We start from the raw sequence: 24,382 nt of genomic DNA on the forward strand, positions 1-24,382 counted from the left end.
GTGCCGGCGCCGCTCAGAAGGGCGCTGCCGCGGGCGGGGCGGACTGCGGAGCTGGGGCTGCGGGAGGGCCTGGGCGCCCCAGCTCTCCTCCTCGCCGCTGCCGAGGGGGACGGGTCGCCCGCGGCGTTGCTGAGTAACACGCGTGGTGCCGGTTTATCCTGCGGTAACGTTCAACAGAGCCCGGTGAAAAACACGAAGACTTGTCTCATTTTTCCCCCCCTATGTAATACACTTTATATCGAGATGTTCACTATAAAGTTACTTTCCGCAAAGGCCTTTAAGTGAATTAAGCGCCTAGCATCATTTCACTCCCGGGCATAGCAGGGCACGCATACGTTACATCCACAACTGTTAGCATGGTTAAAGGAAAACCTCAACGTAAGTAATTCGTCAATTCGTTAAAAGCCAGGTGAGGTCCCGCAGGCGCCCGGGTCCTCCCGCCCGGTCTTCCCATCCAGAGCCCGAGCAGCGGCGACGGGATACAACCTTCGTGCGCACTGCTCTGCCTCAACGGCTACGAAGAGAAGGGGTGGGGCAAGGTGGTGACGCAGACGCGTGACGCAGGAGCCGGCTGGGTACGTCCAGTGCCGGCACGCGGAGCTCCACCCCCTTCGCGTCTGCTCGTAGCTCGCCGGCCGGCCGGCGTGTAGCTGTCAGCCGCCGTCCGAGCTCGGGCTGCTGCCGCCCGCCTGTCTTCCCCCGCCGGCCCTGAGGAGAGACCGAGGGCGGCCATGAAGATCTGGAGCTCGGAGCACGTGTTCGGGTGAGGGGCTGGGCGGGGAGGGCTGAGGGGCGGCGACCCCCCCCCCCCCCCCCCCGCTACGCGCGGCGGTCGTTGAATGGCGGCGCCGCTCCTTCCATCGGCCGCGGGGGCTGGGCGCCGCTCCGGGGCCTTACCGGGCCAGGCCGGGCTGTGCGGGGGGAAGTCGGGCTCTGCCGGGGTGAGGACGGAAATAGGAAATGCCGCGGGCGCGGCCGGAGGAAGGAGAGCTGGCAGCGGCGGTGGCTCCTGACCGGTTATGCCGGCGCGAAGGCCGGGGGGTGCAGGGGGGAGGACACCGGCTTCTGGCGGCGTTAAATCCGCGGGGGGAGGTGGGGGGAGTGGGGGCTGGGGACGGTCCCCAGCGGTGCGTCAGCGCTCCCCCCCGCTGCCGATCTTTCCTTCGTCGCGTTTAGCTCTTCCCTGCGCGGTCGGACCCCGTGCGAGGGTTTCTGCCACCTCCTGCCGCTTGCGGAGGGAAATACCATTCCAACAGGGCAGTGGTAGGGCTGGCCCGGCAGCGTAATTGCTTGATAAAGATGTGGGCATTAAAGGAAAAAATAACTTTCACACAATACAAAACAAAAAAAATTAAATCCCAAACTACTGTCGTACTTGATGATATATTCCAAGAGGTATGGACAGAGTGACTGTGTGTCTTACCTTAGCCTTCAGGTACTCTCGCAGACACGCGTAGCAGACAGCTGAGTAAGTTCTCTTACTGTCAGTGTTTTTCTGCATTAAATGCATTTTGGTCACGGTTCTAGTCATCCAGTTCCATTTTCTTGTAAGAAGGGAACAATAGGCAAAAGTATCAACAGGTGTGTAATGCTTGCTCAAGCGATACCAGGAAGCTGATGTGGAGGACACAGCAGTTCCAGTGCAGCTCTTCAGATGCCACCGATAACTCATCTGTTACAGGTTTCTTAAAAATCTCAAAACCTGAAGAGCACCAGGAGTGATGGTTCTTAAAAGATTTACAACATATCCCAGACGCGCAGTTTTAAACTTCTTTAATTACATTAACACAACTGAATTCATTACGCTGACATAGATATTAGGTGTGGAACTTTAACATTAGTTTGGTGTAGTAAGCTGTAGCTTCTAATATGAAATGACAGGCAGAGGCTAGTAAAGGCTGCTTGTGTATGGCATAACTTCTGACTTTGAGACTTCTGAATATCTGCCACCTGGGAAACACAAAATTGATTTTTATTTAGCATTTTCTTCTCAAGACCTGTATTGGAACACCCCCATCTTATGTGGATTATGATGTATAGTCACTAGAAGATAACAAGGAATGGTCCTCCAGCTCTCCTTCTGATGTAGGAATTGAGGTCTCTATTTTTTCTGCTTGCACCAATAAAGCTGAAAGACCTTTTCTTACTCTTCTTGTTGGAAAAAGAACTTATTTTTCCAAGCTTCTGCTTGTTCTTGTGGTAGTGTACTGTTGATGCCCTTCTGTACTGGTCTATTTTAAGACTAAAAGTAGTGTTCTTAAAAATCGAATCCATTTAGGCCCCCAAGTGCAACTCTTATGTACAAGTTGGCACCCCTGAGCCTTCTTAAGTTAGATATCAATAGTTGAATTTTTAAAAGTACCTTTAAAGGTTAGAAACCTTTCATTCCCGATCTCTCAGTTATTCTGAATATAGAAATAATTGCTTAGGGACAGAATTTCTGTATTGGATCAAGTCCGTGATCTCTCTAGCCTCCTCTGTTTCAGAAGGAGATATATAAAGTCCCACAACAAGAGCCGTGTGGACAGCCTGGTCTCCAGTAGTGGGGCTACTCTGATCCCAGGAATTTGAGATTATCAAAACTTGGTTCATAAAAACAGGTCTGTATTGAGAAGAGTATCCATAAATGTAATTCATGCTAAGAAGCTGCTGGAAGCAGTAGTATAGGTGCAGACTTAAGGCAGTGAGCTGATACGGTTTCTGAAAATCTGTTTCTTTATTTTGAACTTCCTTGGGTTTTTTTAGTTGAATTAAATTTCACTTTACTTTTTTGCTATGATTTCTTCTTTAGTTTATTTGGTGTGCTTAGAATTATAGAAGAATTTATGTTGGAGTGGACATCTGAGGTTATCTAGTCCAGCCTCCTTCTGAAAGCAGTGCCACCTCAAATATTAGGTCAGGTTGCTTTTCTGGTTGAGTTCTGAAATGAATCGAGATTCAACAATCTATGTGGACAGCTACCCTGTTATTGTGCGGGTTTTGTACAGCTAATTGGAATGTCACTTGTAGCAATTTGTGACTGTTGCCCCTTGCCCTCGTTTCTGTTAGTGTTGGGTTAATAATTCCTTTCTTCACTCTGGAGAAAGGAATTTTTTTTTCTGTTTGCGTATCAATACTTTCTGAGTGCCTTTCCAAGCATCACTGAATTCTGAAAGGACTTTCAGGAGCTATGAAGTTGTACAGCACAGGCCATATTACACAAGCTAGATCCCTGATTTAGTGTTGTCTGAATACTTGCAATTAAATACAAAATAGTTAAAAATATTGTCTCCTTTTTACAGACACCCTTGGGATACAGTGATCAAAGCTGCTATGAGAAAGTATCCCAACCCTATGAATCCGTGTGTGGTAGGAGTAGATGTCCTCGACAGAAGCCTGGATAACCGGGGGAGGTTACATAGTCACCGTCTTCTCAGCACAGAGTGGGGACTGCCAAGTATTGTAAAAGCGGTACGCTTTTACTATCTCAATGGTTTATTGAGGGTGTGATGCATTTTTATGTTGTCCTCTGAATTGAAGTTGAATTCAAAGTAAAAGCTGATTTTATAGGAAATATCATGTACAAATATCACATAAGTTGTAATTAGTGTACTTAGTAGTGAGAATATGTTGTAGGCTTTAATATGCCTGTAGTGTGGGTATGTCTATACATGCCTTCCAGACTGGTCTGTGTCATGCTATATGACTGATACAACCTACCAGAATGTAGTCTTGCCACTGATCATGGTGTTCCGGTATCCATGAACTACTTTGTATTTATTTGGGGTCACTAAGAAGTTGACATTTATGCATTTCAGGATGGGTTTTTTGTGGGGTTTTTTGGTTTGGTTTGTTTGTTTGTTTAATTTTAGTACTTAACTTTTTTAATTTTTTTTTTATTTATTTCTTCACTTTCAGATTTTAGGAACAAGTAGAACTCTGACTTACATTGAGGAACATTCTGTGGTAGATCCAGTGGAAAAAAAGATGGAGCTTTGTTCAACTAATGTGAGTTGTAGCTTAAGAAGCTTCTGGTAATTAGTTCTGGAGATCAGATGTTTTGCTCTCAGTATTTAGATTAGAAATATGTTTGCGTCTTTCATCAGGAGGCAGCAATTTCCACATCTCAGTTGGCATCTTAGTTGGTTCTTTTTTCTATTTGTGGGAAGAAGGAGGAAAAAATTTAAAGGCTTTGGGATCAAACATTTGTGATTCAGTTTTTAATGTAAGATTTTTTTTCTCAGAATGCATGTCAAATAATTAGGCTTTTAGATGAATAACATGTTCTGCATTACACTGCCATTTACAACAGAAGTTTTAATTTGAAATGCCTTTTTTCACAACATGTAAATGAACCATTATGCTATATTTTGGTATCCTGGGAACTTGTAACTATCAGATTTGAAGTGGCGTTGTCTGTAGAAGAACCTTGTCTCTGTACAAGAGACATTGTCTTTCCTGAGTATTAATTTTCTGTACACTCCAAATAGTGTTATGATGGTCTTGGTCTTGAAAAGCCTCTCTGAATTGCATACCATAAATCAGGTAAGACTCAGCATTCAGAGAAAATGAATGGAAAGCTGTTTGTGCTTTGTACTGCAAATAGCAGTAGATTGATATAATTAGATCTAGGATAGGAGAAGATGCATCACCCTTTTTAGGTCTTTTTATTGACTGTGTTCTGCGTTTTATGTTCTGTGTACACTACTTTGTCTCTGACATTATGTTGAGTGCTCTACTATTGAGTAGTGCTGTGATAACAGAAAAAGGAGGAAGTGAGGATTTCAGCTCTTTTTTCTTTTTTAAGATTACTCTCACAAACTTGGTGTCTGTTGATGAGAGACTGGTCTACACACCTCATCCTGAAAACCCTGAAAAGTAAGTAAGGATGTTTCTGTGCTTCTTTGTGTTTAGGAGACATTATGTTAGTCCAATTCAGTTTAGGTATTAACTTTTATTTATTCTGTTACAGAACTGTGCTAACTCAAGAAGCAATTATTACTGTTAAAGGCATTAGCTTAAGCAGTTACTTGGAAAGCTTAATGGCAAATACAATATCTTCTAATGCCAGAAAGGTACATCTTTATTCTGTTTTCTCCCTCTCTCCCCCCACCCCTACCTTTCTTTTTGTTGAAAATAGTAATTGTCAATCATGTGTGCTGAATACTGTATTTAATTTCTCTAAACTTTGTGCACAGTTTCAAGTGATTTTCTTGTAGGACCTCAGCAAGTAGAATATCATTTCCCAGAGTATGAAAAAGTTTCACTACTGTATCTTTGTTTTTCAACTAGAATTGCACATCAGAACAAACAAACCTCTATGTGTATGCTGCAGTTATGTATAGCATACACATATTATTACTTGATTTCTGTTTGGTGGGGTTTTTTGTTGGTTTTTTTTCCAAAGCACCTTTTCAAACACTAACCTGCTATTTCCAGGAGTTAGTGCTAATAGTGAATGTAACTTCCTTTTCAGCCTTTATAATCTGGATTTAACAGTTAATACTAGCATATTTTCTATGCTGCTTTGTCAGTTGTTCCAGTTCCTATCTGGTTTTGAGTTGTCTCCTTGCCTTTGGCTGAAAGCAAGGTAGTATAAGCAGAGGCATATTCTTTGAAGAGATGCAACTATGCTGGCTTTTGTAGGTAACACTACACCAACTCCTCTGTCTTGTGCTTGTTTTTCCTACTTGGCTTGCAATCATGGAGCTGTACTTCAGCACAGGCAGAGCTACGGGAGTGCCTATTCTTGGGCACTTTGTCCTATCCTTCTTCAGGGAAGGTGGGAAAGAAATGGGGTTGCTAAAGAAGCTTAGACATCACTGCCCAACAGCAGAGTGAGTGCACCTGAAATTTGAGTTTGTGCTCTGCGTTGCTGGAGGGGTGCAGCACAGTGGGAATCTGCCCCAGCTAACTCTTACTCTGCCAGAGAGCCTGTGCTTTGGCCAACCCTTTGTCCTTGTGAGAGATGTTGCTTGACCAAGACAGTGTAAGTCAACTTGATAGGAAGTATTGGCCAACTAGATCAGAGAGGAGGAAGCCTCCTTTTCTTCCCTGCTGTGTGCTTCTCCAAAAATGAGAGTAAAACAGATTAAAATCAGGGGATGGGGAAGGAGTGATGGGCAATTTCTAGACACTGAAGAGTAACTTTAACTAGCTGAGTGCTCTCTGTGTTTGAAAGTCATAATCGGAATGTATTGCAGATACATGACAATTCTATTCTGATCCAGTTTCCATTTAAAAGTCTGTATGGGGCATATATTCTTGAAAGAGAAGTCCAAACCCTGGCTGACAACCAAACCTCAGCTGACTTGGAGGTAGCAAAGCACTAGCTAGTTGGAATGGCCAGATCAATTAGGCACTCCTAAAAGTGCTGGCTAAATTCCTCTCGTGGCATCTGTCACATTTCCATGTCTCTACTGAACTCAGAGAAAGAGGGTGAATATTTCTTGGTACCTATTCAAGTGTTGCCTGTGTGAGAGCTCGATTTCTTTTAAAGATTGTTCTTCTATTCTGCCATTTTCAAGGAACACACTGGCTCACAAGCGTCTTGTGAAATGAAAAAAACTTTCTTGTCCTGTGTGTTTCACTGAAGAGTCTCTTTAGAGATGTTAAATGTGGCAGGAATTTGTGCTTGCTGTTACTGGCCCCTACTTTGCTATCCAGTAACCTGCTCTGCCTATTACTAGCTCTTCTTGCATGCTGTGCTGTGCCCCTGTGTTCTAAGCACCCTCTTAAACTTCATGAAAGTTTGCTGAAAAATGTTTTGTTGTTCTGAAGAAATAGGAAGTAAGTATTGAGGTTTTACTCTGAGGTAGAGGTGGCAGATGACGCTTTATTATTTTTAATGATGATGGAAAAAATCATTTGCCATGTGTTGTAAATCTTTTCTGTGTTACTCCAGGGGTGGGATGCTATTGAGTGGATAATTCAAAATTCTGAAAGCGCTCTAAGCTAGCAGTTCTCCACATCTACAGTTTGTACTAACTAGTGGTAATGCCAGCATTCTTCTTCTTGGTACAGCATTTCAGCTTTCTAGCAAATATGTGCATGGACTGTTGTCATGTGAATTTCATAAATTAACCTGCATGTATGTTTTATAAACATTGCATACAGGAATGGCAAACATGTTCATTACACTGCAGTTGTAGAGAGTCAGAGTAGGTCAGATCTAGACTGGATCAATTAACCCGGGCTTATGCCAGGGACAACCAACTTGCTGCAGCCATGTCTTGTGCCACACGTTATTGCTTATGGTTTGCAAGTGGAATGATGACTGCAGATAACTAGGCATGTGAATGAGTCCCTCGACCAAGTGTTTGATCTGGTCCTGGTTTCTGTGATTCCAGTATGTAAAACTGGTACCTGGAAAAAAAATAATAAATTGGTTAGTGACTGGAATTGGCATTATAAAAATGAAACAAAATTTTACTCTTGGATATAAAATTGATTTTTTGAAACAGATTGCCTAACAGGGGTAATCTTTTGTATAGTGAAATTGTATTTGCTTTTCTTATGCCTGTGGAATATTGTTGTACTTCTGTGAGCTTTGGTGGAAGTCTGTACAAAGCTTGAAGCTGTCAGGATGTCAGACTGTTTGTGTTTTTCTTTGGTCTTGTAGTTACATTCATTTTGGTGGTGATGTGTCCCTTAAGTGATGTGACTATGAAAAAAATCTGACTTCAAGGTTGAGAGAACTGAGTGTCCTTGCCTCTATGTTACCTCTGTGCAGATGGATTTGCTTCCACTAGTCAGTGTAGCCTGTCTATGTCATTCCTGTATTGGCTTATGCTTCAACTAATAAGATTCCTTAAAAAAAGAAAAAAATCCACTATGCTGCTTCTCCTAGTTAAGAATGTAGGGGTTTTTTACACTGCTTACTTTGAGATCAGTGTATGCTGTGAGTGTTTGCTTTTATGTTGTCATTCCACTAAGCTTTTATGGCTGTTTTTCTGGAACATGTCAACTACAAAGGCTCAGCATTTATCAGTCACTTAAGCTCTACCAACAAATCTTTATATGCAGCATTCGGTCTGCCAAACACATCATACTGCTAACATATGCAATAAAGACTAATTTAATATGCATGCTTGGTTATGAATGTGCTTGCTTAATGACTTACTATAGAACTTGTTGTACAGTATGAAACTTTATAGACCAAATCCTCTGTCAGATTTTTTTTTTTTTGGTAACTGGGTAGTTCTACAGTACTTGGAGGCTTTGCATCCAGTTAAGATTTTGTAACTTAATTTCCTGTGCAGAATATTCCCAGAATCTTCCTTGCCAACATCACGGCTTTATTCCCATGCAGATCTATGTAGTCTCAAAAGCTGAAGGAAGTATCTTGGTGCTCCAGTTTAATATCATGGATTTTTTTTTTTCTTTATTTTCTTTTATCAACACTATGACCTGGTTGTTTCATAGTCTGGGCCTAAAAACAATTTCAGTATTTTTCTACTGAGCATTTTCTACATCAAAAGTGTTTGGCTTTCTGCCAAGTCTTCTTTGTGCAATTAGACAAATAGAACATCGAAGCTGTTGCTGTCTTACTCAGTTCTCTGTGCCTGTGCTACCTAAGAGAGGACATTTTAACTTGACTTTTAAATATCCAAATGCATGCTTACTGAAAGATGATTCCCTCTCTCTCCCCCTGCTTTGTTCCTTATGGAGCTAATTTATGGCTAGTTACAACTTGTTGCTATGCAGTAGCCTACTCCTGTCTGGGTGCTTTTATCCATGCTTTGCACAGCAGGTAGAGATGGTGGAAGTTACCACCTGCTGAAGCAGGACTTTTTTCAGCAACCCATACTTGACCTGGACAATTTAAATGATGCTTTCCTGAATATTATCAGTATTTTTTAAAGGCATGTCTTGAACTAAGTTAATTTAAAGTTAGTAGTTCTTGAGGTAATTCTGAGTAAGGCTGAATCCTCCTTTCTGAGCTCTGGCCAAGAGTTGAACACTTTGTTGTGATATGTGGATGACTTTTCTCTGCTTAAGGACTGCCTGCCAATGCAGACATAGCAATTAGTGCTTATTCTGTGAGTCCCAGTAATATGAAAAACCTGAAGAGAAACAGAGTCAGCCCTTCACTGAACATAGTGAGGATCTTGAGATAAACATGCTCTTGTGCATACTAAAACTTTATTTCTTTTAATAGGTTACACTTTGCAACCTGGAACTGGGCTTTTAATATTATTCCAGAGTAATGTTTCTAACCTCCAAAAAGTTTTTTCGAGAGTATGTGTGGGTTTTGGTTTGATTTTTTTTTTTTTTTTTAAGGTTTTTCAAAGCTGTTCATGCTTAGTGATTTATAAAGAACAACAGCAGGTTCTGGACACTTCAAGAGGTTTTTGTTCACTTTGTTGCCTGTAATGCATGCCAGATACTCTTTTGTACATCAGAGTTCAGAACAACTCTGTGTGTGTGTGTAGGGGTGTTCACACCCTTTCCCTCAATCTCTGCAGAGTGCTTGAACACTGACACTGGCTCTCTTGGAAACTTAGGACTTTTTGGACTCAGACTCTTTATCTCCAGAACTCCTCTAGACTTGGCCAGAGCCATGTGGCTCCCAGTTACCACTGTCTAGTGTTTGTACTTCTTATTAACCTCTGTTACCCTACTAAGAATATCTCTTGGCTTCTCTTTAAGTGAAAAAAGGCCAGGTGTTTTCCTGGTCTGATCCCATCTGCTTGTTTTGGCAAAGGCTGTCATTCTGAGATTGTGGAGCTCTAAAACCTTACACTTTGGTTTAGTTAAAGTGCTTCTCTTTATTTTCTTGGCTTTATTGTGCAGCTGCATGCTCATCTTGCGGTCCTTGGGGAGCAGCTGCTGCAGAGTCTTCTTAAGGCAAAAGGTTTTTGACATACTTATTTTGCTGGATTCCCCAGCTCTTACTAAAGCATTGGTTGACAGTACCTACCTTTGGCGCACTCCCATTCTGAGAACTGAACAGGAAAGACTGTACTTTGATATAAAATATGCGACTGTAGTCTCTCAATTCTGTTTTATATGCTGAAAATTGCTGTGCATGAACGTAGAACTCAGTGTGAGTCCAGCTCTGAACTCTTGCTACAGATCAAGTCAATTAGTTGCTACTTCAAAGAGACTATCTTTCTTTGTCCTGGATCTTCTCAAAACCTGTCCATATAACTTGGTTAATGAATCTGAGAACAGTATATAGACTTTGCCATAAATTTGTTGGTATTCTTTGGGTGGTGGGAGCAGCAAACAGTAAAAACAGCAATACTCTTACCCAACGGAACTTAACTGCTGAATTAGGCTTTTTGCTACAGGGAACTTACACCAATGTTGCATTTACTTCTTGCTTATGGGTTAAACAAATGACTTTGCAGTGACATTTCAGTAAGAAGATGCTAAGAAATTATCAGTATAATCTAGTATCAAACTATGCAGGACATGGAATTCATTTTAAACCAAATCTCATGTCTGACAGAGGAAAAACTATAGACAAATGAGCAGTGGTGGTGTATCTGTTCCGATCCTAAATTCTGGTATTTTCCTGGCAGGGTCGGGATGCCCTGGAGTGGGTGATCAGCAAACTAAACACAGAATTGGAGGAGCTGAAGTCAACGCGCGAGGGCATGAAACCGGCCATGGCAGCAGTGTCAACAGACAAATAAACCCCAAAATACCAAGTAACTGACAGAAAAGTTTTATTCTGCAGACTGCTTTGTAGATCTCCCTTCCAAGGCTGATCTGCATAGGTTTTATATATTTATAAGAATATTGGATCAGCGGAAAAGTAACCTCATCCGTCATCTCCACAGCAGCTCCTGTTGCCTACTGAAGATTAAATTGACCTCCTGCAGATGCTCTTTTCATTTAAACGATTTATTTTTAACACTGGAAACAAAACATTTAGCACATTTAAAACCCACCTAAATGTGCCTTTTATAACAAAGATAGAGAGTATGTTATATTTACAGCATCTCATTTTTTCATACTCAAACTTGAAAAGAAGGCACGTGTGGTATTATTATGGGTTTTCCATGTGAACTTTTGTTCTGTGAAGGGCTGATGGGTACTAAAGCACTGAATTTTGTCTGTTTTGTAATCTGATAGTGTTTTACAACTATTTAAAGGGAACTACACGAGTCAGAACATCATACTGTAGAATTAGCAATCTATCTAGAGGATCACACCGAAAAGCTAAAACTTGTGTGGTACTAACTTTTCCTATGTTGTTTAAATGTGCTGCTTGGTATGACACACAGATACTTTACCTCTTAGATGTTTGTATCGAAACAAAGATAAAGTTTCTATTGATGTTAATAGCCTAAAATACATTTTTGTGGGGAGAGTATAATTTATTTTCATATTTATTAACTTGCCCTAGTTCCTCCCCTCCCTATGAGGAGAGGAGTAGTAACTCCTGGAAGGTGCTGGAAAATACTTCTCTTATTTATCTCTAAGAAGGGTACTTGTAGGCTACTTGAATGACGAGACTGTGCTGTTCCGCTGGTCCTTGCTCTTCACACCATGTCTTAACTGAGGGAGAGAGTGATGCGACAACTGGAAGAGTTGAAATGAGAAAAAAGCAGGAAATTTGAAATCCAAAGGGTAAGGTTTGGTGAACATGTACTCTTCATGCCCTGAATGGACAAAACAAGAGTACAAGAAAAACAAATGGACTCACATTTTTGAGTGCTTTCTACTGACTACCAGTGTAACTGAATTTTTTCAACACTCTTCCACATTGGTACAAAATGGTTTTAGGATCATTTTAAATACTTCTCGTTATCTGGAAAAATACTCCAGTAGCTGCAGAAATAGCTTCCTATAAAACATGCGCAAATATCTATTGGTAACAGTACTAGCCTTGTCTGATGTTCACAAAATTTTCGTATTTGGTCCAGGTGTGGTACACGTTTCTTAGCCAGCCATCTGTTAGGGCTTTTTAACTTATTTTCTGGTGTGCACAGAAAGTGAAATAAATGTTGCAAGTATGTTTACTCATTCAAGTGGCAAGCTTGTGTTTAGGAAGCTGTTAAAGACCATGAGCAACTTCTAAAAAAAACTAGAAGAGTAAAATGTTGGTCACTGTTTTTATCTGGTAATTTTAAAGTGTCTGTAGCTTAAGGGAAATTTCAGCATTTGTATTCTGTTTAGTTTGAAAGCAAACATTAATTTGGGTGTAACTGTAGTCTAGCTACATTACATGATCCTAATGAATAAACTTAATTTAAAAAAAAATATTAGTTGAAAGCAATTAAATGAGTAGCTAATATTTACATTGCTCTTTTTAAATGGACCTAAAGTTTTTCTTGTTTTGGAACAGAAACTTAGATCTTGAAGTCTGATAGTAGCTCCTTTCTGAAAGATATGCTGGATAGCTTTGATACAGGTCAGTTGTTGTGCTTCTCAGAGGAGTAATGCTGCTTCCTGGATACAGAATGCAGAAGATGTTCTAGCTCCTGGTGGCATTCTGCTAGGAAGGGAAGTACAGCTAAACAAAAGGAAAAGATGAGTAAGTGTGTGTGCATGTGGAAATCTGTACTATGGCATTTCCACACATGCGACTGGAGATAATGATAACAACTGTTGAGGGGGGAAGGGAGAAAAGCCTTTGGAGAGGTTCATGTATTACTTTGGTTCGGAAGAAGCATTGTCTAAAGCTGCTTCTTGCATCAGCTTTGAAACAGTTGCTTAATGTTGTCTTCAAGCCGACTGACTTGTGTATAGCACCTTTCAGCACTAGCTGGTGTCCCAGAAGATTCACCACAGGCTCCTATATTGTGTCCAGGGCCAATCTCTGCCACACCACAGGGTCAGTACCAGTTATGCATCAGTTTTTTGGCTTACTTTGGACTTTGTTTCCTTCTTCCATAAACAAATCCTTGCCCGCTTGTGTGGCAGTATTTCCTTTCTGTTTCATTCCCCACTGGTTTTGGCCTGCTTCCTCTCCACGTTTCATGCTACTTGGGAACCATATGGCTAGGTGCTTGGTTTTCCAATCTGTCTGCTGCTCCACTCGCCATGGATCAGCACTTTACCTGCTTGTGTTCAGTCCTATTCTGCTTTTTTCCAGACTAAATGGGAGTAGGGAAGCTCTGGGTAGGAAAAAGACTAGTTTTTCCAGAGACCAGTTCCATCACCCAGCTGCTTGCCTCTGCTGCTGGACAGTGCTGGTGCTTCTCACCTTGTCTTTGGGGTAGGGGACGCTCCTGCTTCTCTGGGCTTATTCATCTTCCTGTGGTTGCTGATCTTGCCAGTGTGTACAAAGGACCCTGCAGGCAGTGTCATCACATTGGGACCAGGCAGGCTCCAGTGTTCAGCAGAGGAAGTGATTCTTGATTTCCCGTAAACTCTCCTGGACACTGTCGCTCTTCTGCTTTCTCCTCATCTAGTTTGCATATGGGGCTCCTTCTTCTCCCTTGACCATTGGACTGTTCTCCGTGGGATCTGACAGGATCTGTAGCTGTATGGTCAGCCCTACTGTGCGTACACTGTTTTTGAAGCACTCAATTTCTCACTGCAGTTCTGTCATTGTGATAGTCTGAAGTGACTCTTGGGGCAAAAAAACCCCAAAACCAACAAAACCCAAACAACCCCACCCTTTGGAATTGCTTATCTTGGCCATGTACCCCAGTCCTTCCCTAGGGAAACTCCCCTGTCTTTCTTTACTGGAAGTGGCTAAAAATTATTTCTGAAGTAAGTTTTGTCATGTGCATTGACTGAGGTGTCTGTCAAAGACAGAAAGCTGTATGTGATGGGAAGTGCTAGGCTGATTGCGGGGTGGTGGCTTTTTGGATTGGTGCAGAAACATCTGGGTAAATAGGAGGAAAAAATTTTGTAAAGCAGAAATGGCATTAAGTCAACAGCCATTAACTTGGAAGGATCTTGAAACACGGGGGGCCAAGCAGAAGAAAACTCATAATAGTAGCAAGTGCCATTTTGAATAAGAATTCTGCACTTTGAGAGTTGAAAATAGAATGAGAGTGTTGTGTGTTGGGGGATGGAGGTTGGTTGCTGCTCTTCAAGCCACTGAGGCTTGCAGTTCAGTGTTTCTTGGCCATTAGGTTGCAATTCAAGTGAAAGGGAGCGGGGTGTGTGGGTGTGTGCATGTGGGGAGATGGTTTGATTTTTTTAAGAATTTAGTGCCAATGTATGAGGTCTCCAGATTGATTAGAAGCCTGGCTGCCCCCCCGCCCAATGACTCCAGCTGTGTTGCACACACCTGCTGTGGAAGGTTGAAGCTGGGGATAGATGGTTCCCAGCCGTGGGGGAACAGCAAGGGAAGCCAGCAGCGCTGGTTCCCAGACCGTGGCAAACTGGGCATGTTAGCTCTTGGCCCTGGAGGATTTTAAGATGTTGAAGGTACCAAACTTGAGGTAAACTCTGGTTTGTGGTTGACGGCTGTTTTTCATGCTAGTGCAGGCAAGCTCACATTAGCAACAAACGGCATTAACTTAAAACAGTGTAATCAAATGGGTTTGTGTGTAACTGGTTTTGCACAGACTGGTTTTTTTTTTTTTTTTTTTTTCCTTTCTGACTGTCCCTTACACCAGTGTGAGTCCTCTGTGCCCTCCCATACTTCTTACTTCTTTCCCCCCATCAGGTTAGCAGGCACGATGGGGAACAGGTCGTATTTGTTGGGAAAATGGGTGTTTAGTGTAAATTCCAGTATTCTTGAAAGATTTGCTTAACACAAGTAAAAGCACTGAACTGCAGCATTTTGCCTGTATCAGGAATTGATGTGTAGCACATATCAGGCATTGATGTATGTGATGATGTAATAAAGAAGCAGTAAGATGAACAGTGACATTCCTTGATGTGACACTTTTCATTTAAATCTTCAGGTGGAGCAGTGGGTACCACCTTTCCTGTTCTTGCATCTTCCTAGATTGTAAGCTGTGAAGGGCAGGACTCTGTAAAGTGTCTATGATGTACACTATGGTGCTATCTTAAATAAATGACATCCTCAGTTTAAAAAACACTTGTGGGTGTAACTGCTGTAATATAAAATGGGCTGTTGGTTTTCAGAGAAGGCTGCAGAAAGACACACGCAGGTCTGTACTGGGTAAGCAGCAGGACCCAGGACCAGGCTGCCTGGAGCTCACTGTAAGCCATGCATCATACTGGTCAAAAACTCTGCAGGGGTCCTCTGTGCCTGAGCTGGTAACTCCATTTGGGTCTGGTGCTGCTTCATTTTGGAGTAAAACAGCAGAGAGTCATCTAAAATGATTACCCTTGACTTGTAAATAAGGCCTCATTTAGCTAATAAACTTTCTTCCTGCTTTCCCAATGCTTACTTCATGCCCCTGGTCAGAATCACGCAGGTTATGTGCTAGCCTTTTCATCGCAGCTCCAGGAGCTGGGCCATGGTTTTGCTATGAATTTATTCAATGAAGCACAAGTCTTGTCCTCCTAACTTTTCCACAGCTACAGTGATGAAGGTATGACTCTCATTTTATTGGAAGGCATCTGCGAGTCAGATCATCAGTAAGGGCACTACTTCCTCTTCTTCCACTTCTATAGTTTTATTTCTAACCTAGTTAAAATCTGGAGCAGCTAAGGTCTAGGGCTCTAACTGACCAAACACACGACCTCACCAGCTGCACTGTGTAAGAATGCCGCTCGTCATCTTTACAGTTGGCTCAAGAAAGTGAGAGTGGTGCAATGCCATTTTAAAGAACTTTTTATTAGTAATGCATAAACAAGAAGTTGCATTTCAGTACCACGTAACATGGAAACGAGCAGAAGACAATTCTATTGCCTTTCTCCATTAGGGCTGAAGCTGCACAGATGGTACATGCGCAGTGACAGCACAGAAGCAGGAGCTTGAAGGGGAAGGGTTTGTGCTTTAGGCCTCTTAATGTCCAGAAAGTGCATCTTCTGTTTGGGGGGGGGGTGGTGTTTCTTTTTTCCTTTATTAAAGGATGGGGGTGGGGAGGAGGAACCAGCTTTAACAGAAATACAGCTCAAATACACTCCTTGTTGTGTCTGCATTGTGCCTGCTCATTCACAGGTCATGTAACCGCCAGCCTCTTGGACAGAAACATGCCCACTAAATGTCAAAGCTGAAGTTGGGCCTTCGCCTCCACCTCCCCTGTAAGCTGGGCCATGGGAACGCAGCCTCCCTCTGTAGACACACGTCAACTTAACTGGTACTTATTTCCACCAAACTTTGGGAGCCAAATTTCTGCAGAACTTGCATCAACTTCTGCCCATGTCCTTTAGTTCTAGATTTAGCAGCCCCTGACATCCCACACTGCAATGTTGGGCCTACAGCCTGTCCTGCAAAGCCAAAGCATTGCTGGCTCCCACAGGTAAGCACCGACCCGACTCTGGTTAGAGAGATGCAGGGAGGACCCGGAGCTTAAGGTAAGCTCTGCAACTGCAACAGGGGCACCAAGAACGCATGCTTTCGTACTGGATGCTCACCTTTTTTTTTTTTTTTTTTATGCTTACAGAGGTTTTTTTTTAATGAAATTGGTTAATAATCAAACAGGTCTTTTCCACCTGTGACTGTACCACTAAAGACTATCATCTCCTTAAAAAATGTCATTTTTTATTAGCTACAGAAGGGTCGATTCCAAATGGCTTCCTCTAGAACTGTTCTACAAAAACTGTCTTGATGATGTTTGCAGACTGCAGCGGCTTCCATCATGAGCCCAGGCTACCACTTGGCTCAGCCAGGCACTGCTCTGCCCAACAGCCTGACCAGAGGAGAAACGGCGAAGTTACTGAACTGCACTTTACTGCAAATAAACAAGCACCACTACCGCTACATAAAATTTGCTGTGTCTGCTTGATAACTATTTAGCTCCATCTCCTGGTTATGCCCTATGACATTCGTTGAGTGCAGACCATCAGGGATGAAGTTCAGTCACAAATCTTTGCTTGTCAAAGTGTGGTAAGGTTTTGGCTATCTGGAATTCAGTGCACCTGGAAGTGGTGCTAATTGCTTTCAACTACTGAAAGCTGATGGAAACTTGTAGTGCAGGATCCTGTCAGCTCTGACAGTGAGCACTCATCTGCCAGCAGCTCTCAAAAGTCTTTCAACAGTTGTAAGCGCTTTGGCGTCCTTGGTTTTGCCGATGGGGACCCTGGGGCAGGGGAGGGCTCACAGCTTGCTCCAGCTCAACTGAGCAACAAGAGCAGCTTTGGGATTTTTCATTGTCAAGCTGAGGAGGCTGGGAGGGCCGCAGGCTCCCTCCGCTCTGGGCTGCCGGAGCTCGTGGGTACCCCACAGCAGGGACGGCCGTGCTGGACTCCATCCAGCTGCCGTGAGGACACCGCTTGTGAACTTGGGCTTATGTGTCAGGAAAGGGGTTCTGTGTCTTGCTGTATCACAGCAGGCTGAGCTAATGCCCCCCCCTCTCGTAGTTCTGCCACAGAATTGTGGGGAATGGTAATTTCAGGTACCCACAAAATCTGAAACACAGTAGTAAAAATCAGACAGAAACAACAAACCAGATCTTTATAGCTGGAATCAATATTCATAAACATTCTCAGACTGACCTTAAGATACATACATACAAAAGAAGAAGAAATAAACCAGACCAGCTCCAAGTTACCCACATGGAAATACTATAAAATGTTATGGTAACATTAACATAATCCATATGCTGTAGCACCAGAGCATACAGTCGCAGCACCTTGCCCTCATGCCTGTGTGCTGTCACTGTTTCACAGATGAGACTGAGCTCGTAAGACATTCCTAAAAGATGTACAGAGCTGCTGGATGAGGTAAAGCATGAAGGTAGCAGTCAGGAGTCTAAAGCTGGAGCTTTTAATTAGTTTTAACCTATGCAGCATGCAGCCAGTAACTAACCATGGAAGCTGATGCTGAACTTGCCTAGGGAAAAAGGGGAGCTTGGAAGAGAAGAGAGAACAACATAATAGTTGTGATTAAAAACGTTCTCTCCGCTTCTGGTTTAAAAACTAAAACCAATCATTCAAAAACCTCTCCAAAAGACTGCCAGCATTTCTCTCCGGTACTACATATAGGACATGCGCATCTCGGCTACAGACCATCAGTGCATGAAGTAGCGAGACGCTGGTAATGGAGTTGGCTGGAAATGATCGCTATGTGCTGATCACATCACTGGGGTTACACAAGCGGGTTTATTGCTATTCTAAGAGTACTTCGACATGTTTCCGACCCCTTCATGGAGCCCAGCCAGTGTTCAGCTGTTAATCATTTTCACTAACAATTCTTTGCCAAAAGAAATGTCTGACTGTTCTTACAAAACTCTAAAAGCATGAGAAAGAAAAGGAGAGAGAGAACCTTTACATCTGCTTCCACAGGAATAATTAACACAGACAAGGGCTGTAACGGAAAGGCATTTTTATTCTTGCCAGGTCCCACCCCTCCTTGTATAAAGGAAGTAATGGGGAAGGGGGAAAACCCAACGCACCCCGTGAGCATGTTGTCACCGTGAGCGCTGGAAAGGGCAGGTCCGAGAGCTGCAGCAAAGGCCTTCTCGCTTCCTCCACCGCCACCCTGAGGCAGAGCTCGTTTCGAATTCTCCACAACCTGGTTCACATACAAAGCAACAAGACGGATGCTGCCAGTGGCATTTTTAACTCCTTGGGTCTCCTATGATATATTTAAACAGACCTTGGGCATATTAGTAAATAAAAAAAAAAATTTTAAAAGATTTTAAAAATTCATGGAGGGGAGCTCACTGTGCTAGTCCTGCATTCTTCTCGGCAATAATTGACTCTAAAATGCCTATGGAGTGCAAACGGTATTAGGGGGCTGAAAGAGTTAACTCTAACAAAGATAATAGCCAACACACATATAAATAAGACTCGTTTTCTTTTTAAAACATTGTGGGAAAGTCAACTCACATTGCGTGATTGATGGAGACTTCCTAAATATTAACAAATATATTACACATATTTACAAGCTTCTGAGTTCATCCTCTGACGCTAATGTGAAGTTCAGACCGTAAATAGGACATGCTGGGCAGCACCGCGGGGTACGCAGGCAAATGGCTGCAGTGGATTTGGGATGCTAGCGCAAGCAGCGAGATGGAAAGCTAAAAATAGCCCACTCTGCAGAGAGCCAGGCAACAGAGCTCCTTCGGGCTTTGCGTGACAAACCAACCCACTGCTTTTTCTTTTGTGGAATGAAATGCCAGGATAATGCGGAGCAACTCTGGCAGAAAGGAAGGGACAGGAGGGAAGGAGGGAGGCAGCCCTTCGCATCACGCTTTCTGGCACTTGCCACAGCCTGTGTCAGCAGCCTGGAGGGGCAAGCGTGCCGTGAGGGACTCATTTCCCTTTGCACACTCGGGATTTACTTAGTCCTTGGTCCTGCCTGCTCTGCAATGTCCTAAATCCCTCTCCAAGGGGAAAATAAACGTGCTGGATATGCTGCACCTCAGTGGCTTGAGGATGCCAGGGCAGAGGACAGCGAGCAACAGATCAAGTGATTGTAATGTTGCTGGGGCATTCCCAGGAGAAAATGATAAAAGCAACAACAGGGGTGATTGAAAGTGAGATTTCAGGCATTTCTTTCAGTCTAGTTCTCGTGATGCACTGTGCAGCAAACACACGGCCTGGTTTTGGCACAGAAACAAGAAAAAGTGCTGATGTGACTGAGATCAGGCGACCCATCCAGCAACAGCAGAGCTTTCAAATCAGCCTGCCTGTGCTGCTCACCTCCTGCAATCCTACATCCTTATCCCACACCAGTACTCCAGGTGCTTTAAGATGCACGTTTCCAGAGGTACCTTGAGGAGAGGGCCATGACAGCTGACTTTATGCGGGACAGCTAAGAGGGAGAGTTAGCCTTGAGCCCTGCTTTTCCTGTTTGCATTGGTTCTGAAAAAAATTAAAAACATTATTTCAATAAGCCCTGTACATGCAAAAATTCTCATTTTTCAAGGGGCCGTTCAAAGAAAAATAAGGATGGATGAGTCCCTGGGAAGGTTTAAGGAGACTTTTGCACGTGCTTTTCAAATCAAAGTAAAAGATGTGAGTGGCTGCTCCGCAGGCTGCGATGTAACATGCAAATACACTTTGAAGGGGAAGCCTTGTTCCCCTGGGCAGCAGGAGGCAGCCCGCAGCGGGACCGGAGCCCAGTTACCGCTGGGAAGCCAACCGCCTGTGGTGCCCCGCGGCCTCGGCACCGTGCCTTGCCAGGGCTGGTGGGGCGTCTGCCTGCTCTCGGGCTTTTTGATGCACGAGATTTGGACAGGAGAATCTGTTTTGATTAATACATCTTTAAAATCATGGTACGGAAATCCAGTCCCGGCTACTTTGGAGCAGTTCTGAGGTATCTCTCATTAATCTGAAGTATAGAAATGTTAATAAATAGATCTGAAATTTTTCTGCTATGTCATTCTATAATACACTGCTATATAGATATTAAATATGCCTCAGGGTATTAAAAATTTATGAAAAAGTTACAGTAGTTGATTTTCAAGTATTAATAACTTGGCTATGTTAGCTTGTTTTTAAATACCAAAATGATCTGGCCCCAAATTATTGACTAAGCTCTGGCTATGCCTGCATTTTAAAAAAAAAAAAAGTATTTTGAATATAAAAAAAAGTGCAAAAAGCATGAGATGTCAGTTAACGTTACAACATCATTGGAACTTCTAAACAACTAGTCTAGCACTCTTTCATGAGTGAATTAAGAAGGGAAAAAGAATGAAAAAAGATTAAAGAAAAAAAAAAGAGAGATTGCTCCCAATCTGAGACAGCACTGTCCCAAATTTCAGCAGAACACGAATTTTTACAGCCAAGTTATAAACCCCAGAAAAAATGGGGTTATCAGTGGATATGCTGTCAGACATAACTATAGCAGTATTTGTGTGCTCCATTATAATACAAATGTACACCTTACCCACCGTTTTCTCTGAGTAACCATGAGAACAACTTTACAGGTATTCAGTTAAAATTAGAAGCCTCCCTTATTTCCCATCCTCCCCATAAACTGTACAACTCTGTCTACTACTAAAATTCACTGCTACTAGTAGTCATCATCATACATTCAAGATAGAAAGTAAACTACTAAAACCTGCTCAAGAGACACTTAGAAGTATACTAAGGCTTGAAAAGTACAGCAGCTCAGGGGCATGGCCAACCACACGGGCAAACAGCTTCGTCGCATATTTTGCCCTAGGACACAGACATTGTAGAGTCCCGTGCTGAACCCTGATCTCAGAATAACTGACACAGTTTGAAGAAAGATGGTTTTGACTGCAGTCGCTCACACTCAGTGTCTGGTGTGTGATATGACTCTTTGCTGTTTCAACTAGGACATGAGCATTACTAGGGTGGTAATACCAATATGACTTACTGTTTGCTACTGTGCTAACACTGACACTTTGTTAGATTTGGTTCTCCATTAAACATACATTTTCAGCTCATCTCCTGAAAAATGATTCGAAGCATGGTTAAAAAAAGACTGAAAGCAAGAAAAGGCTTTCTAGTTTCAATGCACACATACAAAAGAGGCAACAAATTCAAACTATTGATTTTCTTCCAGTGTGAGCAGCTGACCCGTTGCATATCATTCTGCACAGATCTAAACATAGCATTCTGTGTCTCTGGGAACCATCGGAGTAGGAAATCCTGTGATTTAATGCAAATTCAAGCCAGTCAAGTGAAATGAAGCAACGGAATGATAATCCAGTTTCAGTGACCTTGCTCATGGATGATGACCTCATGAAGACAAAAGCAAAGAAAAAGGCACAAGGCTCAGATCTCATTGATAGTCCTTTCAGAGGGGCAGTATTCAGAGGTTCCAGGCGATGACATGTAGAAAGACTGCGTTTTCCTTTTTAACCTGGCTCGCTTGTTGGCCAGAGATAGGCTGCGACGGCTTGAATTGATGATTTCCGAAATAAACTTCTTGCAGTCCACGCACACCTCCATCGTGCTCCAGTCCTCCATTAATTCTTTGGGAAACTCTTCATGTGACTTATCCACAGATTTGGACCTTGAGGTCAACCTGAAAGGCAAAAGAGCAGGACCTGTCACATTATTTAGCAGTATGGCAGCGGGTCCTGAGGGATGCTTTCAGGAAACAGCACGTCAGAAGGGTCTTGATTTGAATCTTCCTTTCTCCTGTCCCAAAAATGACACCAGGACACCAAACACCAGTGAGGACAGCTTCTGCCTGGTTCAGCAAGACTGCAGGGTCACTAACTGAGGGTACGTGTGACATTTACCTTGGTAAAACCAACCTCACTAATAACTATAAATAGATGATGTGTTTGGCTAATTTGACACAGCATCATAGCACTAGTGATTTATGCAGTGGGTTTATACTGTAGATCCCCTCAAAAAGGAGCATTTATTTGATATTTAGTTTCTCGGATTAGCTTTGACAACCATCTGTGTATAAAATATAAAACCAGTAGATAACTCAGTAACATCGAAGTGAAAAAAAATAGTGAGAATTAGAATTAGAAATATTAGGGGGGAAAAAAAGATAAATCTGTGCAAGACATCATTGAATTCCCACTTAGTGAGTGATTCTAGCCTGTGAGACTTATCTCTGGAGAGTCTATTTACACCAGAAAAAGACACGCTAAGGATATTTTTGCAGAGATGCTACAGAAACAGAGTTGTCCCAGACTTATACTGTTTTTCACCTGTAATGTGAACAAAGTTTAAGACACGCTGTTGGTATTGCTATTTCTGTAAATCAAAGCAACAAGTGGCAGAGAGATGGATTTTCAGCCTTCAGGAAAGTTACCATTAGAAGCATTAGAAACATTGACAACTACAAAACAGGTAGACAGCACCTCAATATGAAACACTTAGGAAGCATTTCCAATAGACGCACGCGAGGTAGGGTTGTTTCGCACCTGGACATGCTCCGCAATGATCGGTGGTGACTGGTAGAGGGTTTCTCTGGCCTCATAAAGCTTTCCCCTCTTTGTAAGGTTGAAGGTCCCAGTGAGAAGATGGGGAGAGTAGAATATGGCTTTGACGGCAACCGCATCTGTGGAGAATAGCAGAGGGAACATGCAGTATCATTACAAAGATTACAGCTTTTTAGAAAGGATCTAACTGTAAGTTTACTTACTTTTTTGCAACACTGTGAGCATACAGGCCTGTGTAAGAAAGCAAGAGCGTGAATCACTTCAATGACAAAAATTACATTTAAATCAAGAATAAGGGATAAACGTTTTCAGGAGTTAGAATCCTACCCTTATACAAACATTTTTACTTTTAAAGCTTCTTCAACATAATAACTTCAGTCAGGACATGAAGTCAAAAGCAAGGAGAAATGCTAAACAAGAACTACAGCTAAATTAAAAAATAGGAAAAAAAAAAGAAATAGCTGTTTTTCCTCTAAAGAAACCTCCTTTGGTAAGTGACACAATAAGTCAGTGATTCCACAGATCTTCAGACTTATTGTCTCACTGTTCAATTTAAAATTTTTCATTTTGCCTGCCAATAGTTCCTTTTCCCTTCTACCCCCACCAATACTCCAAAAATAATCCAAAAGGTACTTTGCCTTGAAATGTTTTCCCCAACAACAGAAATTATGGAACTGGTGTTCGGGGAGTCTGAGTAAATTCCATCTCGCTTTCCCATGAGCCTAAAAGAACAAATTAATGTTTCTCTCACTTTTAGCCAAGAGTTTCAGCCCATGGAAGTAATTCTGTCACTTAGGAAAGAACTAGTTTTGCATAAAATTTTTTAACATCAACTGTTACAGAAATAGAAACGAGCAACAGTATGCAGCGGAAACATTTGAATGTTACTAAGATATAAATCAGTATTTTTCCCTCTGAAACAGTACTCATTTTTAGCAGGTATTAAATATTTACCTCTTACAGAACTGACAAGTGTAAGACCAGGTAAAGAAAGAAAACCTTCTTGTTCGACAGCAAAAGCAGAGCTGAAAGAAGAACAGAGGAGTCCACAACATTAGGCAAAGTCTCACGCAGTAATGACTTCATCTATCAGTTGCTACCACTGAGACCACAGTTGCAGTACTACATCCAGTTCTGGGGTCCATACTTCTAATATGATATGGAAAATAACAGTCCAGAATTCTATCTTCATATATTTATAAATACTCCTTTAATTTTTTACCTAACTTAAATACTTGCCAGGTAATTATTAACTTATTTTTACTTCTCCCTCACTGATGTTTCTATCATTACTACACAAAAAAGTAATGGGAAAGTAAGAGTAACAGCAATAAGGAAGGGTAACTGTTACAAGTGAAGAACACAAGAACAAATGGGCATAAATTCAGCCGTGAATACATTTAGGCTGGAAATCGTTCCTAACCATCTGGGTCACGCTCTGGGACACACAGTTTTTGCCTGTGATAACATCTGATGACTTTCTTCCAATCCTATGTTCTTGAAAACTAGAGGAGGTGCAGGAAAGAGCTATTACAGCAATCTTACTTGAGGAAAATCTGCTTCATAGTGGGATAATAAATCCCATC

At 42.3% G+C, this 24,382-nt stretch overlaps 2 protein-coding genes across 3 annotated transcripts in view; one reads left to right on the top strand and one right to left on the bottom strand.

Annotated features, from left to right (window-relative positions):
* Window positions 1-581: 581 nt before the first annotated feature.
* On the top strand, window positions 582-14,936 carry PRELID3A (PRELI domain containing 3A). Its single transcript, XM_075744502.1, has 6 exons — window positions 582-763; window positions 3,282-3,450; window positions 3,898-3,987; window positions 4,787-4,857; window positions 4,952-5,054; window positions 10,509-14,936. Exons 1-6 carry the CDS (start codon window positions 732-734, stop codon window positions 10,620-10,622), a joined length of 579 nt encoding a protein of 192 aa, XP_075600617.1. The 5' UTR covers window positions 582-731; the 3' UTR covers window positions 10,623-14,936.
* A 688-nt stretch (window positions 14,937-15,624) lies between these two features.
* Window positions 15,625-24,382, bottom strand: part of SPIRE1 (spire type actin nucleation factor 1) — a 137,175-nt gene continuing 128,417 nt past the window's right edge. For both annotated transcript variants that reach the window (XM_075744481.1, XM_075744478.1), the window contains 4 exons: window positions 23,751-23,821; window positions 23,000-23,027; window positions 22,779-22,915; window positions 15,625-21,916 (listed from right to left, as the gene is read on the bottom strand). In XM_075744481.1, coding sequence (XP_075600596.1) covers window positions 21,664-21,916; window positions 22,779-22,915; window positions 23,000-23,027; window positions 23,751-23,821 — 489 coding nt within the window. In that variant the 3' untranslated portion in view covers window positions 15,625-21,663. The remainder of the gene's footprint in view (window positions 21,917-22,778; window positions 22,916-22,999; window positions 23,028-23,750; window positions 23,822-24,382) is intronic.

Source organism: Balearica regulorum, chromosome 2, assembly GCF_011004875.1.
Source record: "Balearica regulorum gibbericeps isolate bBalReg1 chromosome 2, bBalReg1.pri, whole genome shotgun sequence".
Classification (NCBI taxonomy): domain Eukaryota; kingdom Metazoa; phylum Chordata; class Aves; order Gruiformes; family Gruidae; genus Balearica; species Balearica regulorum.

What these genes read in the sequence shown, in the direction of transcription:
- PRELID3A (XM_075744502.1), top strand. Translation starts at nt 732, where the DNA reads ATGAAGATCTGGAGCTCGGAGCACGTGTTCGG. An exon ending in TGCCAAGTATTGTAAAAGCG is followed by an intron (nt 3,451 to 3,897) that starts GTACGCTTTTAC and finishes CTTCACTTTCAG; the next exon opens with ATTTTAGGAACAAGTAGAAC. An exon ending in TATCTTCTAATGCCAGAAAG is followed by an intron (nt 5,055 to 10,508) that starts GTACATCTTTAT and finishes TTTTCCTGGCAG; the next exon opens with GGTCGGGATGCCCTGGAGTG.